Source organism: Dermacentor silvarum, chromosome 8 (genome assembly GCF_013339745.2).
Source record: "Dermacentor silvarum isolate Dsil-2018 chromosome 8, BIME_Dsil_1.4, whole genome shotgun sequence".
In the NCBI taxonomy this organism is placed as follows: Eukaryota; Metazoa; Arthropoda; class Arachnida; order Ixodida; family Ixodidae; genus Dermacentor; species Dermacentor silvarum.
Window position 1 is genome coordinate 48,841,384 of NC_051161.1, and position 18,688 is coordinate 48,860,071.

Here is an 18,688-nt window from a genome sequence, read left to right on the forward strand (position 1 = left end):
TGCCATTCGCCAATGTGCGCGGTTATGAACTCACGCTGCCTAGTCTCCTATATAGAGCAGACGTGTTACAGCAACTCATAAATTAGAGCATGAGAGCCGATACCGCCGGTACGTAATCACGGACAGCTGGGAAATAACTTATCACTTTATCATGCAGCCACGCTGGCGAAATCAGCGTCGGGCTAGCGCCTTTCGATTTTGTTTCTTCAGACGACTCATAGTCTGGGGAACGAGCTGAGCAACCCAAATGCCCGGGGTCAGTGACGTTCCGGCGAAGGGGCTGCAAATAAAAAAGTTGTCGCAGTTTCACCTGAAAGGTGAAGCATCAATTGCGATAGCAAATTTGTAGAGAGATATACGGAGTAATGATATTAGCTTTATCAGCTGTATAAACTTGGACATGCAGCAGCACCGGCAACGCGCCGAACTGTTGTCGACGCCGTCGGCATTTTGCCCGCGTTCGCTCAAAATGCGTGCGGCGTTGGTGACTGTTGCCGGAGCCTCTGATATAAATAGGCACTTGGTGCCGCAGCTAAACGTCGCCTCCCTTCCCTCCCCCTTCCCCCCCTCCCCCACGGCCTCTCGCGCATCGGAAGAAGGCGCGTTTGCTCTACATATATGGTGATTGTAAAGGAGGAAAGAGACGCCTACTTCTGCAGCCCTTAAGGAAGCACGGCGCAGAACGCGCGTTTGTTCTCCGCCGTGCGTTCACTCCCCGTGAAAGAGCGCGTCCCTCGCGCCCTTTCACTCGCACATACAGCGTTCGGCGGCGCGCGGCCACGATTTCACCACGCCAGAGTGACAGCACACTTTGCCCGTCCGGTCAACTGGAGTCAATGCAGTTTTGAGTCGCTGGCGACCGTCGCACATATCTCCAGTCACGTGCTAGAGGCATTCCATCGCTTTAGTTTTGCTGTGCTCTCTCCTTCTCTGAGTGCACGCGTGTGTTTGTTTGTGTGTGTTGTCTGTTTGTACTTCTGTCCGTCCGTCTGTTCTGTCCGTCTGCCCATCTGTCTGTGCGTGTGTGCGTGTGCGTGTGCGTGTGTGTGTGTGTGTGTGTGTGTGTGTGTGTGTCTTCCTCCTTCTCTCTTCTTTCTCTTTCTCTCTCCCTCTCTTTCTTTGCGTGAGTGTAGTACTTTGTATTCAACAAGCGCGTTCATTTGCGAAGCCTTTTCTTCGTATGCATTCCGAGCGCCGTGGCCAACGGCAGCGGTCCGCCTTCTCGCACAGTTCTTTCTCTCTCTCTTTCATTTTGTTTCTTTCTTGTTTGCCCGGGCAGCGCTTTGGCGTGTTCCTTTCAATCTTCGCGCCTCGTTAGACCTCATTTGTGCGCACATTTCGGAAGGAGAGCAGCATGTGCGGTCTGGAAAGAAATCGAGCCGCATTCAGCGGGCCTATATACACACAACGCACGCCGACTAATTCCACGCACCATACGCGACATGCAGGTCCAGCGCACAGGTTCCCACGTCTCCCATTAGGAGCAGTGAAGGATATAGTACCGTATACTTGACAACCTGTGGACATTGCAATTCGTAAAATCACGCGAAAAGCAACGTGGAGGAGGAGGAGAGGGGGGAGGGATGAAGGAAGGGCGAAGTTAGGACGCATTTCTTAAAAAAAAAAAAAAAAAGCTTATCCTGGAGCACACATCTTTTCAAGTATGCATGCGCACTTGAGTAACGAGTATTTTAACTTTAGAAGCAGCGCATCGAGCATCTGCAAATATAGAACAGCAAAAAGTGACACGCAATAAACTGTTTCTATGATCACAGTGACTTTTCCAGCAACTATGCTGTTGATTCAAGAGCTTGTTTGTATAAACTTATTCGAAGCAAGTGTCCCTCTTGTATCCTTTCACCATCAGTAGATTCGCAAAGGAAGGTATGGAGACCGGTGTGTCCTACACTTTCACAAATAGAATTATTTTTTCGTAGAACGTGCAGCAGTATTCGTAAAATCGTAAAACAGGCCATACTCAGAGACGACTCCGAGGATAGGACCAGAGTGTATATAGTATGTTCTTCCCGTTCTCTGATACGGAAGCTGTATCGTTGCCTACGAGAGTTATCTTAACTGAGCGTATCCAAGGTGAATTTTTTTGCGGATGACTGAGGTTAAGGCGACGCGACAAAACATTCAGAGTGGTAGAATCGTTTTTGTTTGGTTTCAAAGCGTCTAACGCTACGTTCTCACTGGACTTGTCACTTACATGTAACTTGTTTGTACTTACATGCGTGTATGTATATGTACATATGTAAGCGTTAATATGTGTATACATGTGTGCATGTACTTGGATATGTATATGTGTACACATTTGTGTGTGCATATGTTACTTGAACAAGTGTAAAGTCAAATGTTGTACCCACCCCTTATGTAATACCCCTGAAGTCAGGGGTCTTTAAGGTAAATAAACTGAACTGAACTGAGCTGCGTCTCCTTAAGCACTGCACGGAACTGTCGGGAAAATACATGTGGACCTGCGGCCGGGCAATTTTTCCTGTCGTCTGCGTTCGTGAGCGCCAAACGAAGCGGTCACGATTACCCTGACGGGTCGCCAACGTAGGGTTGAAGGTGCTTCCTCTCGGTTCACGACTATTGTGGGGGTTTTGTATGAGCGGCATATTTGTGCGCGCCAGTCTACTGGATGGGTTTCGCTGACACGCGCGTTTGTAAATAACGGCGCTCGGTGGCCATTATAGTACTCGACGGGTGACGTCAGGCATGTACTATAGCTATAGCATACGAAACTAGAGACAGGTCTGCGCAAGCAAGAGCGCGCACGAAGAAGGGGACGCGAACAAAGAGGACTGGCGCAGTCCGCGTTGTATATGCATTCCTTCTATTGTCAGTGTTCTTACGCGCAGACATGTCTATAGTTTCGGATTGGACCGATTAGCCTTAACCAAAGTAATAATAGCAGACGAGGAGCAGGTGAACAGTTCAAGTGGAAGTTGAAGAAGGAACCCGTTCGACCCTCATTGCATGTGTCAGTTTCCTCGTTCGCGTTTTTACGCGCGGCCGTGTGGGTAGTTTCGGAACGAGCCAATTACCCCTAACCAGATTTATAGCACCCGGGAAGCGGTGAGGCGGTTCAAGCAATAACAATTCAGAAATAAAAAGTTTGCCCGTGCACATTTGCGTCGTGTATACCTTTCAGAAATACTTCGTATGACAGATAATCATAATGAATGGTTTCTGCCTTTATTTTTTGAAAATAATAAAGGCTTACTTTATAAAGCATAATTTTTATAACTGCTGTCAAGCTTCCTTGACACTGCTGGACACTTTAATGGTACTTTCACAACACTATTTCCTCGCCTGCAAACCAGTGGTAGGAGATCGCAGAAAACTGAGCCAAACTGCAGCGATTAAAAGTGTTATTCTAGCACTGTGATTTGAATTCCATGGCCTCATGAAAGGTTGAAGTGCGTTTCTGTAACCTGTCAAGCGCTAATGCCCTAAGATGCCGTATATGCTTATTGCGTTTACAACTGGAGCTGTGCCTTTCGTTAGGATATGGTGAGTGAGTGAGTGAGTGAGTGAGTGAGTGAGTGAGTGAGTGAGTGAGTGAGTGAGTGAGTGAGTGAGTGAGTGAGTGAGTGAGTGAGTGAGTGAGTGAGTGAGTGAGTGAGTGAGTGAGTGAGTGAGTGAGTGAGTGAGTGAGTGAGTGAGTGAGTGAGTGAGTGAGTGCCAGGCTTTGAGCAGGAGAGCGCAATAAAAAAAAATACATAGCCATGTAGCAAGACGCATAATATAAACTAGCATGCTATGCTTTTACAGACTGTAGCAATAATAAACGCTGCAACAGTAACAGTATTCATGTAAGAGTGAACCTACATTTCACTTAAACTTAAAGATGAACAAGAATGATTTCATCAAGCATATGAGTACCCAGGAAATACAAAAGTGCACGAGTGAACGATGAAATATCTGAATTTTCCAATGTTATATGGCTGGACGAGACCGGTCTGTATGACACATCCATTGTGTCTGTCGTTTGTAGTCGTTCCTTGTTCTACGGTGGTCTTCGAGTTTTAGTTGACAACTATGTGCGATAGTCTTGCCTGTACACACGCACAGATGCGCAGGCGGAATTGCTCCAGCTCTGTCGCCAGGGATTACTCACCCTGTTGAGAGCAGACTCTTCAGTCTTCGCTATCATAAATGTCGCACGTTAAAAAACGCCACGAGCGATTATACTTTCTAATGAGTAGAATCCTGAGCGGCGAAAGAGCGACAGACTGGGAAAAACTAGAAAAAAAAAAAGAACGGACAGGGGAGGCAAGAAAAGGTGATGAGCCGCAGATAACCGTATACGCACGCGTCACGTATTTCGGGTAAGTATAACCACATGAATGCACAATATCTGAAGTATAATGAGACGATTAAAACAGGGGTCCACATTCTGGACGCCCTATGCACGTACAACAAACTCCTCGTTGACTGAAAAAAAAAAATAAATAAAACACGAAAAGGTTGCGATTTAAGGCAGAAACCATGTCGTTTCAGTTGTAGATATGTATTGCCGTCTGACTTCTGTATTCGCACTCCTTTTTGACAGCGACGCAACGCTTATGCACTTGTCAGCCCTTTTTCAAATATGTGGTGCTTCGATGATTCCTCGCGTTTCCTTCTGATATTTCGGGCGCTTTATCAAACCGAGGCCGGTAGCCACAATCGCGACAATCCATCGCAAGGTGCCCACGGACAACCCTTTTAATATTATATCTGTGTTCACGAAGACGTTTAATCAGGCACCAGCCGGCTTGCCCGACATGCTCACTGCGACTGATTACCTTTTCTTGCATGCCCGGCCTGATCTTTCTGCGTTTTTCCTGGTCATGTGCATTTATGGCGGTGCTGCAGGAATATAAACTTCAGTTCTTAGTTCAGCGCTGTCTGTGTGCACTCTCTTGTCCCCGTATAATACGCGGGAAAATACGCCAACGATTAAAGGAGATCTGTTTCAGGAATACGTGGTCTGCACAAAACGGCGTCGTCTGTACCGTCGTCGGATGCTGTCGTCTGCTATTTTCTGTGTGGCCCATGCAAAACCCCGGATTATCTCCTGCCTCATAGTTTATTTCCCTCGAATGAAAACGCATAATGTCTGAAGTATAAGACGATCGAAACAGGCGTTGACATTCTGGACGCCCTGTGCACGTACAATGAACTCCTCGCGTTGACTGAAAAAAAAAAAAAAAGTTGCGATTTAAGCCAGCAACTACGTCATATCACTTGTATAGAAGAGGCGCTGACGTGTGACTTCAGCTTCCGCATCCCTGCCATGCCCATGTTTTTGTGGATTTCAAATAGAAAATTAAAAAAAGGGGGAGGAGGGAATTCGCAGCAAATTCAAGAGTGCGACAGCGCTCATTTCTCGGAGGGTGTAATTTATGCGCGCTGCCCTATTTGTATGCACATTGTTGCAAGAGTCACAGACGACAGCTTGCTGCCAGGCGTCTCAGCGCAAGGAATGGAATTCCAGGCTTAGCATTCTCTGTTGCTGGGGGGAAATACATCGAGCAAAGTGTCTTGGGAAATGAGGACCGTAGGTATTCTTCAGTGTCGCAGATCAATACTCGTATGTGTGGCCTGTGGTTACAATTAAAAGATCAAGCTGCGATAAAGCGAAGGCGGCGTGTCGTATACACTGAGGGTTGATATCCTTAAAAGTAGACGCGTTGTATGTATGTATGTATGTATGTATGTATGTATGTATGTATGTATGTATGTATGTATGTATGTATGTATGTATGTATGTATGTATGTATGTATGTATGTATGTATGTATGTATGTATGTATGTATGTATGTATGTATGTATGTATGTATGTATGTATGTAGTGTATGTATGTATGTATGTATGTATGTATGTATGTATGTATGTATGTATGTATGTATGTATGTATGTATGTATGTATGTATGTATGTATTGTATGTATGTATTATGTATGTATGTATGTATGTATGTATGTATGTATGAGAGTTCGAGAGCGTTATGAGCGCACAAGGTATTCCAGAGGACCACCGCAGTGGTATACCTCGATAATTAATGCGGAGGACGGGGGGGTACGACTCCGACCTGCATCGTGTTGCCTTTTCGACCACTTTCATTTAGCGTTTCCTTACCATTGCTATATTTCAATTTTTCAAAAATTGGTTGATTTTTCCTATGCTTTCCCTATCTTCATTTTGTATTAACTTCATGTCGTTGTAAATGACGCAAAATTGAGCCCAGGCGAATCGCCATGTCCAGGTAGCTAATGAAATTATTCACAAATTAACTTTCTAATGTTGCTCACTTCAGGACACTCGTTCCAATTGTGAAACTGAAGTCGGACGTTAGAGAAGTCATGTTTGCTTAAAAGAAATCGTAAGACTCGCGCCCCTTTCGAGCCACATCCGGCCTTAAAAATGGGCTACAATATATATTGGCGTTCCATTTGACATTTTGCTAGACGCGCGCTCATGAAACAGTTTGGGGCCATCAACTGCAACGCCTATACGCATTTATTCAAAAGATATTGGAAACGGATCTCGATTCAGTCTCCGACTATGGGACCTCCTTCTGCATGCATACACACATTTTGTAATTCATTCAATGCCCAAATAAAACCACTTCTGACTTCTGAAAAAGTGCGGCTACAGCTGGGGAATTCTGCAGAGCAGGCGGGACTTATTCACGGTTGCTCGGCAATTGCAACAATTGCCTAATACACTGTAAAATAATCTACACCCCTAAAAGTGAAAAAAGGGTGTAAATGTGTATAACTCACACCCTTACACCAAAGTGTACCAAAGGTGTAACACCCCTTACACCTTTGGTGTAAGGGGTGTTATAGACACATTTAAACCCTTCTTTCACTTTTAGGGGTGTAAATTATTTTACAGTGACCCGAGTCGATGTCATTCCCCGCATTCCTGTGTACATTGCAAAAATATATGCGTGCTCCGTGCCGTTTTATGGTTCAGCTGTTTCGTTAAACTTCAGTTATTCGGTTTCACAGAGACATTTCAGCGTATATATAGACGTTCTTCTACGTACGACATACTGGAAATGCCGTGCACGGCTGTGCGCTGCCGGCTCGAATGCATGTGCTGTGTTTTAGTAAGAGCCAAGGTATCGGTAAAGACAAACAAACAACAAACAAACAAATAAAGAAATAAATAAATGGAATCGATAAATCATGACAAGCTTCCTAGATATGAAGAGAACAAGTGGGCAGACGTTATATGCTGTCGAATGATGGTGAACTTCACGGATTAACAAAAACAGAAATGGCGTCGTGTACACCGAGACATATCGGCAGCTCACTCGTGTTTATTCTTAACTTGCTGGTCGAACATTTAGCCAGGGGATCCGTCGACTGTTTCAAATAATTCGGTGGGATTGGCCACGAAAGTTTGCTGATGCATTTTCTGCGTATGAAATGAGTGGCAATTCCATGAAATTTCCATGAAATTAGTACGTTATTGTGTTGTGAAATGTTTGGATAGCTAGCTGTCAGGCACGGCGAGAATGATAGCGGCGTGTTAAACTATATAATCAAGATAAAGAAAGAAAAGTTTCCGGAAAAAAGCCCGCCCAACCCCATTTTCTTTTGTGTGTGTGTGCGCGCGTACGCTTGCTTCCCTGCAAAGCCTACTTACATCGGAAATATGTTCCTGTACACTGTGTCACTGCTAACTCTGAAGGTGCGATTGACTGAAGTGTTTATCATAGTGTGTTCACTGGTTCCTGCTGTACGCGTCTGTTAAGATATAGCCCGCTTAGCCTCGAGTTTTTTGACGAGGAATACGTGTTACAGGCCGTGCTACTACACGTATACTCCACACCAGCACACGAGCCACGAATTAGAGGACCACGCGGGCGCGGAAAACCGTTCGGCCCGCCCGCTCGCTGCCCGCGAAAACGACTAGAGGCATCTTCGACCACGCTAACAAGAGCGACAACGGATGGGGAGGCTTCTTTTGAACCACACAGAGGGGCCCGGCGAAGAAGCCGACAGGACCGGCCCCAGCTTCAGACCCCAGCTGCGGACGGGGACAAGAGTACCACCACCAGCGCGAACGCCTCGGTCTCGTTGTATTCAGTTTTTTTGTTCCTGCCGAACAACCGCCCTCACCCGCGGTGCGGCGGGCCCCGCTCTTTTATTCGAACGTAAAAGCCTGGGTAGGCGCGGCGCGCGCAGCGGAAAGCAGCCACGCAAAGCGCGACTGAGGAAGTGGGGGAACAAGCGAGTGAATAGATAGAGAGAGAGGATATCTGAGAGAGAGGTCGCCCGTCAACTCACGTCCCCTGGTGGAAGAAGCTAGCAAGCGCGCGTCACGTGGCTCTCTCCGACCAATCGGAGCGCGCGGCCACGCGAGAGCGTTTGTGTATGGGCGTTAGATTCGTCCGCATCCCGCAAGGCGGAGGCCCGAAAAGCGCAAAACAAAAAAAGTCGTAGTCGCCCGCCCGCTCAAGCAACCGCGGCGGCGGGCGTGCGAGAAGCAGAGGCAGTGACGGCCGTGCGTGTGTTTGTAAACGGGTGTGCGCTCGGGTACGGCAGCAAACGAAGCGATGTCTCCTCCGGCGCTGGGCATCGGCAGTGATCACCGACGTCGGCCACCACCGGTGTGATATACCCGACGCGACGATGTCGACGGTGCAGAAACTGTGCGATCGGTGACCCGGTCGGCGGGGCTCTCTCGCGCCGACGAGAAGGAGCTCGACGTCCCCGGAGAGCCAGCTCCTTCGGCCACGGCGGCCGATTCGCCAACATGGCGACCTTCTCCCATTGGGTCTGGGTCGTTGTTTGGACACAATTCGTGCTTTTCCTGACGCTTTCGGCGCCCGCGGACGGGCAGAAGATGTACTGCCCGTCCGAGTGTTTGTGCCTCGGCCCGATTTTCGAGTGCCGCCGACAGAGATTGACAGAAATACCCAGGGATTTACCGTCGTGGGTCGAGATTCTGTGAGTACTGGTGACAGCTTTTTTTCGTTTCGCTTTTCCGCTTCCTTTTTTTTTTTCGCCGGTGATCACGCCGTGCGTGGACCACACGTGGATGTGATCGGCACGTCGTTACACAGTAGCGCTATTCCGAGTGCCGCTAGCGACGCACTATTGTTCTTGGCTTTGCCATAAACGTCAAGCGTAATAGATTGCACGCTCCCCTGCGTGGGACATCTACCGCTGTTGTAACTCATCGCTGTCGCTCCTATCATTTTGAGTATCTCGCGCCGAATAATGCGTCACGGTTACGTGAGTCGCAGCCCTTATTCGAATGAATATGTATCGTGGCTAAACAGTTGCGTCAACACGAAACGGCAGCCGAGCGCGTCCGGCGGTTCCCTGAAGGCAGCGGCCTGTGCGGCGTCCTTCGTTAGGCCTAACCGCTCTCTCCGGCGCGGTCTCTCCCGCGGCAGCTTTTCTTTTTTTTCTTTTTTTTTGCGCGCAATTAGCTCTTTTCGAGGTCGCATACTTTTCTCACTTCGCGCCGTCAAGCCGTTTTCTTACGCCGAACTTCCGTTCTTCTGTTGCAGCACAGTTGAATGGGAGCCATTCGGGAATACGCCGATTCTGTTACCGCCGGCAATTTGGGGCTAGCCGGGGGTGCCCTGTGGGTCGGGCAAGTTCGGTTCTGTGCACGGCCGCTGGTTTCCCGTCACTGCTAGCTGTTCAAAACCGGCAACGTTTGACGAGGACTGGGCGTTTGAATGTTTCGGAATACGGCGCCAATCGGAGTGTGTATTCTTGTTGCGAGGAGTCCATCAACCGTTTTCGGCAGCAGTCATTTCAGAATGACGAAGCGTGCGGGCTCTCTCGAAGCCAGGTTTAACCGCATGGTTAATTCTCAATACGTAGCAGCCGTCAGAAAATAAAATAAAAGGATGAACGTTTTCGAGTAGCCTACAATCGACAAAAACGAAACTCGGGCCAGCAGGTGTTCAGTGAAGCGCGGCGCGCCGCGGCGCAACGCAGTCTGCGATGCGTGGCTTATTGTAACCTTGATTTGTGCTCTTTACGAGCGCGGAGAAAGGGGAGTAGGGTATATGCTCTTCCGCTAGAACAATGTGTTCGCGCTGGATGTAGCAGCTTTGCCCTTTCCCATCCTCGCGAAGCACCGACGGGTTTTGTGTTATCGCAACTAGCGGGGCTCACATTCGACGGCCCCGTTATCTTGCTGTTTGCTTCGTTTTCGTCTGCATTGCCACGGGCGAAGTGTAAGCATACAGCGCAGGTGGGGTTTCGTTGTTAGCTTCAATTTCTTGTCTTTGGGCGTCTTGTTCTACATGAAACATTTAACACAAAAATGTTGTCTTGTGTGTGTTTTTGTATACTGCACTTGATGACATCGACTTGTACAACCGTTAGAGCCATGTGCTGGGTTTCAGGGTTTGGAGGGTCCCTCCAAAGCCGTTGCTGTGTTACGATCGTCAGTGCCTTTCAATGTCACAGTGCATGTGTGCGTATTGTATTGCGTAATCGCTCCACAAACCCCACGTGCCGTAATTTGAGTTCGTTGCCTCTGTGGCAGCTGCGCATGCGCGAGGTATGTGGAGCGCAGCAGCTTACGGACCACCGTGCCATTGCTGCAATTAAGCTTGTGTGTTTGCCGACTTCCCAAGTGATTGACGTGTCTCGCTTCGTGTTGTTAGTTTGTTTAGAATGAGTACAAAGTTTTAATGAAGGGCGACCCCGTCTCGCGACTTGACGTTCGTGTGATTAGAGGAGGAATGTCGGGCATCGTAAATTTTGTTGGGAGCGCGCGCGCTCCGCCGCTTAAGCAACCCCGAGGTTTTTTAGAGACCTGTCGGGATCGAGAGAGATGTTGGTGGAAGGGGGGGTAGAGGTCGTTGCGGCAACCTAATGAGGCTTCATTTCAGCCTGACGCAGCGCACTTTTCATGTGGCATCCGCTCGTACGTGAGCGCGCCGTCAGCTTTGGCGAACAGCTTGACGCTAGCGGAACGAAGTAAATCGCAAAAGATGCAATGTATGTTTGGAAAAGACCGCCTGCTTGCTTGCTTCACGAGAAGCTTCTTCTAATCCGTGGAGCTCGTCTCCCGTAATTCCCTTTACTTTAGAAAACGTGAGTTGATGTTGAGTATATGTACCTCTGGTTTTTATGTAAAAAGGTGGTAGGTTCTGAAAAAAATTCCCGCCCTTTGCAATTCTTCGAAGCTTGACAGCGCGGAAGTATCCTCCTTTCTCCTCTTCCACTCTATGTCTGGACCGGCGAACATTAGAAAAGTTGCGATTTGGGCTGGTTCGTACGGCATTTTTTGAAACGGCAGTAAATTTCCTACAGTAGTTGTAAGTAAGCGCTGCGTAGTAGTTAGTTGTGAGTGACGACTCGGCGCATCGCGAAGAAAGTGAGAAAGTACAGCCGCACCTCGATATAACGAATTATCGAATATATATATATATATATATATATATATATATATATATATATATATATATATATAACGAAGTAATTATAAACTGTCGCCAATAGCAGCATGCAAATCGAATATAACGAAGATGTTTTCGTGCCGGTTACTAATTCGTTATAACGAGGTTCGGCTTCACAGTCAAGTAGTTCAGAGCCGGACGGTATCGCTGAAACCAGCAGAGGTTATCTTTTTCGTGTAACATCGAATCACTCTTCCCCCAGTCTATAGATGTATTGCAGCGTAGATGTGTTTGGAAATGTCTGTGAAATATGCAGTGCTGGTTGGCTTGCCGCTCAGCGAAAATGAAATGCCCCTATACTTCGGAAAAGGGGGGAAATGAAATACACGTTTCCATGTTCGCAGCTGGCGGATTTCTGCGCGCTAGCGCGAAATAAGGTACTAAAACAGAAAAAAAAAGTAAGTGCCTCTCACGGCGGTTCACTGGGTCGCACCTTCACCGGCACTGAATACCGGGCAAATCTCCAAGTGGAGTCACTTCCAAGCTTTCTTCCTTGTTTCGTGCATTTCTTTCCTTCCCATGGATTCGCTCCCCGCGTCTTCGTGTTTTTTCTATTTCCGTTGTGGGCTTCTCTTCGCTGGCGATCTGGCATGATATTCAGGGCCTGGTTGGCGCGGTGGATAACATTAAAACGCGCGAGGCAACACCGCAGTTGCAGCGGGTGTCGACGGTGGTGGTCGCGGGCGAGGAGGAGGCAAGTGAAAGGCCGCGCAGCCGTCGACGAGGTCACGTGTGTGTGCAACGAAGACTGTGCGCCTCTGACCTCGAAATTCCTGCAGCGTTAGGAAACATGAGCATGTGGCGCGCGCAAAATAAAAGGAGGAAAAAAAAAAAAAAAACTTCGAGCTGGCCATCTCGTTGTTCGGTGGCGCAACCACGTGATCCGTCTTTTGTTGCAAGCGCGGGCACAGCAGCGTTTATCTTTCCGTCGTACAGACATAACAGCTCCTGGGAAACCAAACCGAAACTGCGGCCGAATTCGCAAAGCTTTCCCGTTCGTTTAAGTGCTGGGTGTCATTTGCCGGCGCCCTTCATTAATCGTGGCCCGTATTCACAAAAAGACGTTACCATGTAATTAAGAGCATGCACGTACGAACCAGAAGCTTTGAGAATTTGGCCCCATATGTTTAGTATACCAGGATCGGTTAACATTTGTCCTTACGATCAATTCTAACGTAAGGGTATTCTTTCTTTTGTGTGTGTGTGTGTGTGTCTGTAGCTGGCTGAGTGTTATCACGGGCCCTCGTTCGTAGAAAAGCTATTGGAGTAAATTATTTAGGGCGCTCGATCACGAAAATGTCGTTTTAGTACGCGTTTAAAAGCTTGTCACGTGACACAGCCCGTCTTTTAGCCCAATAACCCTCCGCTGGGAGTCGAACCCGTGTCACTTGAGGCTATGTGCACTTGGAAACCGGACGTTACTTTCTCTTTGTTTTTCACCGTGAATGACCTTGCGTAATTCATTTCATATATGTACAATGCGCTGTGTGCGCTTTCTAGGCTTCGCGCTTCCTGTTGCTGCCCAAGTTCTCGTCTGCTATGTAGTGTCGTTTAGCAGACGAATACTTCTGTGGCCGAGCAGACGTGATTTGTCGTACGTGAACATCGTTTCCGCTAACATATTCTACTACATGCGAAGGAAACAGTTTGATATATAGACACCGTACATCGCACGCGAAGAGGTTCGATCGCGCGTTATGTGTCGTTTGTGATGCGCTGGATGTTGCTATATAATATAGGAAGAGAAATTTCCATGGATACATTCTGAATGTACAGGCCTAACGAATCGGCTTCTGCTGGGTTATGTTGTATAGGTGGAGCTAACTCTATAGCGGACGTGTTTATGACGCCGCCGAAACTCTCGCCTGCTGCGGCCCTTGAGAAGCTGTCGATCGGTAAATTCTAATGAGGGGAAACTCGAGAGCTGCATCGGAAACACAGGGTCATGATGGTTGATTGCGTAGATGTAATAGAAAACGCGATAGGACTATATAGCATGCAGCATGCATGCTTTGTGCGGAGAAATAAAAGGAACCTGTAAATATAAATGTGACACTGCGTAGAAAGGGGACGCAGCAACTTAAGGACGAAGAAAGATTCTTATCTCGAAGCGTTTCGCGTGATTAGACTACCTATGTATTACGCGACCGTTTTTACGGCGCCCGTGACTCTATACCACGTTTTACTATAGCGTTAATCGATTTGAACCGTTTACAAGCCCGTTATCGTGCGTCGCGCGTTTAGAAAATGAACGGCTCGGTGGCTCAGCCGTTAGTGAGCATAATTAGAGGGCCATTTGTATACAGGTATCCGCGCTCTTTGCGTTTAGCTCGTTAACATCGAACCAGCGGGAGGGTATACAGTCGATGCCGCTGTTCTTCCGAGCTATTGTTCGCCGCTGTGTGTATGCACGCACACGTACACGATGTGCAGCCGCTAGAGTAGTATAGACCGTATAGTCAGCGAGAAACATTAAGGAAAGGGCAACATTGCGCTGGGGACGGTGTTGTTGCCACTGCTGGCTCGCGAGCCAAGGACTTTACCGCGCGCAGGGCTGCGAAGGAACGGCAGGAGGGGTGAAGGCGAGCGAAGGTTGTTCCGAGGCAGTGAGCGAACTGCGACGGCCCGTTTTATGCGTCGTGTCGTTGGCGCAGTGCTGCGCCCGAGTCCTGGCGTGGTTCGCGGCTTTCGAGTCGAGAAAGAAAGAAAGGATCGCTTCTGGGTGCCAGCGGCTTTATTGGCACTGCTCAGTGCGAAGGAAAAAGATCGACCTGGCGTTCCTCCTGTTGTCCTTTCTTTCTTTCTTTCTTTCTTTCTTTCTTTCCTGTCGTCGTTCTTTCGCATCTCGGGCTTCTCTTTAAATTTAGTAGTGTCGTTCTGGTACCCTCGATGGAACCTCGTCCGCCCGTGTGTGTGCGTGTATGTGTTGTTGGCGGGCGCCCACCCCCCTGACCCGCAGTGCAGTGCGCGGATCCAAGGCCGAGAGAGAGAGAGAGGAGAGCAAAGCATGACTAAGGAAAAGCAGCAGAACAGCGCGCGCTGCCCAAGTCGTGACTGGGTGGATGCGAGTTTTGCGTGCGTGTGACCCAACTGGCGACGTGGGTATGCGTGGCGAGCATACATCATGTCGTTGTGACAGCTGCGCATATAGCGAGGCTAGTTAACACGTCGGCGAGCGAGGCCCGGGAACGGGACCGCCGCGCTCCTGGACGAGCGAATTACGCGGTGACTGACGCACGGGGCGCGAGCGAAGTTGCACTCTTGACCGTTCGGCGGTTCTGCAGCTAGCGTTTACACTTAACCCCACAAGGGTCAGCGCACCATTTTCGATGTGTACACCCGTGAGCAAAAAGTATACGGACCACAGGGTCGCCGAAAAAAAAAAAAAAACTGAATTTCTTCGTAATTACCGTGCATAAACTGAAATTGACGAGTATACATTGGTAAGTTTCCAATGACAAGTTTGGACTGCAGCCCTCAATTTTCAAGTTGCGTTCGCAGGCAGTTGAAAAAAGTCGGCTTTATCGCGCAATTACTGGTCCGTATAGTTTTGCTCACGGGTGTACGCTAAGTTTGATAAACTTAACGCAGAACCTGTAGTATAGCGCTTTTTGATACGCTGGTAGCGAGATTTCATTTGCGGAAACTTAGCAAATTACTCATTAATTGATTACCATACTAATTTAGATTTGACTCAACATTCAATGTTTAACGAACGTTCTCTTCATGACCAGAAATAATGGTGAACAATTGTTCAATGTTTCTTGGTATGAAATTGTGCCTGGGGCATAAATGTTGCGTGTAGCTTGGGTAGGGTTGAACATTCAAGTTCTTACCGCGAGTCCCGTGTTTTAGGAGCGATTTAGTGTATAATAGCTTTAACGCTCTGCCGTACGTCTCCGCTTCTAAAGTATCTTCTAGACTCTGGACCGTTTCGGCCGAGTAAATCTCGGCAGTTGCTATATGTTGAGTTCTTTCGGTCCTTTAGAATGCGGCTTATAGTCCTTGTTTACTGATAAAGCAACAACTAGGCCCTAGCCAGACGCCGTCAAAGTCCGCCACTTGTATTTCGTTATTGCCTCTTTTCTGAGTCACCAAGCCTTCTCTTCGTGGTCAGAGTGACCAGCTCGGTTGTTGCAGAAGCGTATATACGGCATGCCGTTACAACCTAATGTTCGTATTTAGTGTCCCTTTAAGTTGAAGCAGGAGCTGTCAGCGTCTTGAGTGTACGCGTCTTCTTTCCTCTACTTGTCTGAAGCCAGAAATTACGCAGACTTTGGTCACGTCACTCAGTGCTCTTGCGGTGCTTATACGGCTTTGGGCCTTCTTATGGCGAAACGCAGCCGTCGTGTCTGCGCGGTATTGCCACAGCGCGCTGACATCGCCTTCGAAACGACGTCGCTCAGGGAGGTTCGACTTGCTGCAGCACGTGCGATCGATCAAAGGCGTGTGTAGCGTAGGGCCGCAACACCGTGTATTTACTGTTGCCGGTACCCCGCGTCCGTGGTGGCAGCTGAGGATAATAACGGTCTGATATACCTGGAATAGCTCCTCTATCTCTCTCTGACGGGTTTCGTCAGAGGCTGGTTGCATGTCGGCAGCACATGTAGTAGCAGGCAACCATTGAAATGACATCAGCTTAGCTCTCTTCTTCTTCTTTCTGGGGTTTTACGTGCCAAAACCAGCTCTGATTATGAGGCACGCAGTAGTGGAGGGCTCCGGATTAATTTTGCAGCTTAGCTCTCGACCATTGGAACGAAGCACTCACTCACTGCTGACTCACAATCACACATACGCACGCACACTGTGACAACGATAGCTATGGCAAATTATTGCAAATGACACATCCTAACCTATTCGAACGAAGCTTATGCGTAGGAGCGCGGTGTTACGAAATTCGGATACGCCGCTTCAAAATCTGCGCATCTATCTCCCGCGAACAGTTTTTCACGGGAGCCAGCGGACGTAAGCGCCCCTTCGAGCAAAACGGCGGCGAGACTAAAGCATGTTCTGGCGTCGTCATTCGAACGCCCCCGTAGTTCCTTCGTCCGTCCAAAGGTGACGCTACGATTCGTGTATACCCTTCACGATTTCTTTAGGCCGGTCAGTCCACTGCCGCCTTTCTAAACGGGAGTCGAGATCCACTATAGGGGAAACCAGGGGGCAGCAACAACTGACGCGCCACGAGCCTCCCGCTACAACCGCAACCATTGCATACATGACACGGTCGCTGAAAACTTGCCAGGCTACCGACGGCCACCCTCACTGCATCAGCGGCCGAAGCCAACAGTCGTGTTCTTCACCTCTAAAAAGCCAGGTAAAGGAAAGGAAGAGAAGGAAGCCTGTTGCTATACATATTAGCAGCGCGCACCTGCGTCAGCCTGTTGCCACACACACGCACGCACGCGTAGGGGAGTTTTTTAAGCGAGCTTGCGGCATGTATCTAGCGCCGAGTCGGCGGCCGGCGCGCGCTGTTTTAACGAGCGGACGCGCGAGCGGTTGTTTTTACGCAACCGCCGCAGCGCGCTTGCATAAGCGCGGCGTGCGTTCTGTCGTGCGTGTGTCTTAGCTGCATGCGTGCTCGGTGCGCAGCCTGCTCTATAGTGCAGCCTATACTGCCCGTGCAACCGAGCGCGTCGTACGTGCTTTCGAAGGGGCCACCGAGGAAGCGAGAGGGATGGAGGTGAGAAAGGGTCGGTCAAGACGAGGAGAGGAAGGCGGCGGCTGCACGAACGGGAGCTTTTTCCGCGGCGCGCCGTTTGATATAGCAACGGGACGACGGTGGTGGGCGTGGCTCCGTTCTCGGAATTTCTGTTATTTGTGGGGGAGAGGAGGAGAGGATATACCTCCCGGGGAGCTATAAGGGGAGTTCCGATTGTCTGTCGCAGCCTTGAATGAGGTGTTACATAGTCGCTACATGCATACTACATGTAGCTGCTGCCTCTTCTCCTCAAGGCCGGGGATGAATCGACCTGAAGCGAATTCGAGAAGGCAGTTTGAAAGAAAGACACGTGGGAATGATATTCGGACACTAGGGCCCAGCCAATCTTTGTTCTGAGTGAGTGAGGGTTGCTTCGTCTTCTATAAGTTCGGTGTCGAGCAACTTGTCAGGTGTAGTGCATCAGCCGTTCATTCAAGGTCGGCGACGGTTCGTTTCCACTGGTCACACTTGAATGACGAGAAAAAAAATAAAAGATTAGCGATTGCATGCGAGGCGTCGCCTTCACTTTTCGATTAAAGAGAGATTCTCTCTGTCGAGGCATGTCGATGGTCACACAGGCAGGAAAGGCGGGTGTGCCTGATTACAGGTTTATTTACACTGCGAGAAAACGTCTCATTAGTATTCAAGGGTTCATGGCATGCACATTACACGCAGCTTGAAATCAAGCCCCCACCGCATAGTATTTCGTTAGATAGCTGCATTATAGGCGTCAACGTCGATGAATTTTTTTTTTCCTTCCGTGACTTGTGGACAAAAAGAAAAATTATGTCGGATTGAACGCAAAGTCAAGCATAGGCCGATAGACGGAAACACGCTGCGTATATAATGAACAGGATGAACTAAGGTCCTTCGTCCTTCGCTATTAAAAAGTTGCCTTGTCATCAAAGGATTGACACCTGTTGCTATAGCGGCGGTGACGAAGACAGTGTGCGCAGGAAGAAACTGATTCAACCGAGGAAGGCAGCATCTTTTTATATGAATTCACTGATGATACGTTTGCCATGAGCCATACCGGAAGACCCTGTACATATTACTTATGGGAAGCCGAGAGTTTGGTATATATAGGTCTGGTGGGCGCGGAAGGAGGGCGTCGTCGCTGGTCTTTCTTTCTTTTTTTTTTTTTTCGAGGTGAGTGCGGAGGGGGCAAGGCCGCGGCGTTCGCGTTGCCCTTGTGGCCTCCGCGCTTCCGTGAACGCGCCTGCTCCCGATGGTCAATTCATGGCCTCCGAGCTTCGAGCAAGAAGGTGCTGCGCCCGTGCAATCACGGAGGCCACGGTCAAGTGGTTCGCCGGGGCGTTGCCTTCACCGCCCGACCGCCACGCCATGGCCCTCGCCGCCGTTCCACTTCTCGAATGTTTGCCTTGCCTATATAGCCTTGGAGACATACATGCTGGCATTTTGCGAGTGCTGTGGGGGAGCGGGATCGCGAAATAATTCGATATATCGAGAATTCGTTGTATAGAATAAAAATTTTATACAAAACGGTTCAAGGGGATTTTACAGCTGTTCGTTGTACACGAT

The 18,688-nt window shown here is 48.8% G+C and overlaps 1 protein-coding gene across 1 annotated transcript in view; it reads left to right on the forward strand.

The window, feature by feature from the left end:
• Nucleotides 1-8,446: 8,446 nt before the first annotated feature.
• LOC119461178 (leucine-rich repeats and immunoglobulin-like domains protein 3) overlaps nucleotides 8,447-18,688 on the forward strand; it is a 106,869-nt gene continuing 96,627 nt past the window's right edge. Inside the window, exon 1 of the mRNA XM_037722397.2 lies at nucleotides 8,447-8,962. Coding sequence (XP_037578325.1) covers nucleotides 8,769-8,962 — 194 coding nt within the window. The 5' untranslated portion in view covers nucleotides 8,447-8,768. The remainder of the gene's footprint in view (nucleotides 8,963-18,688) is intronic.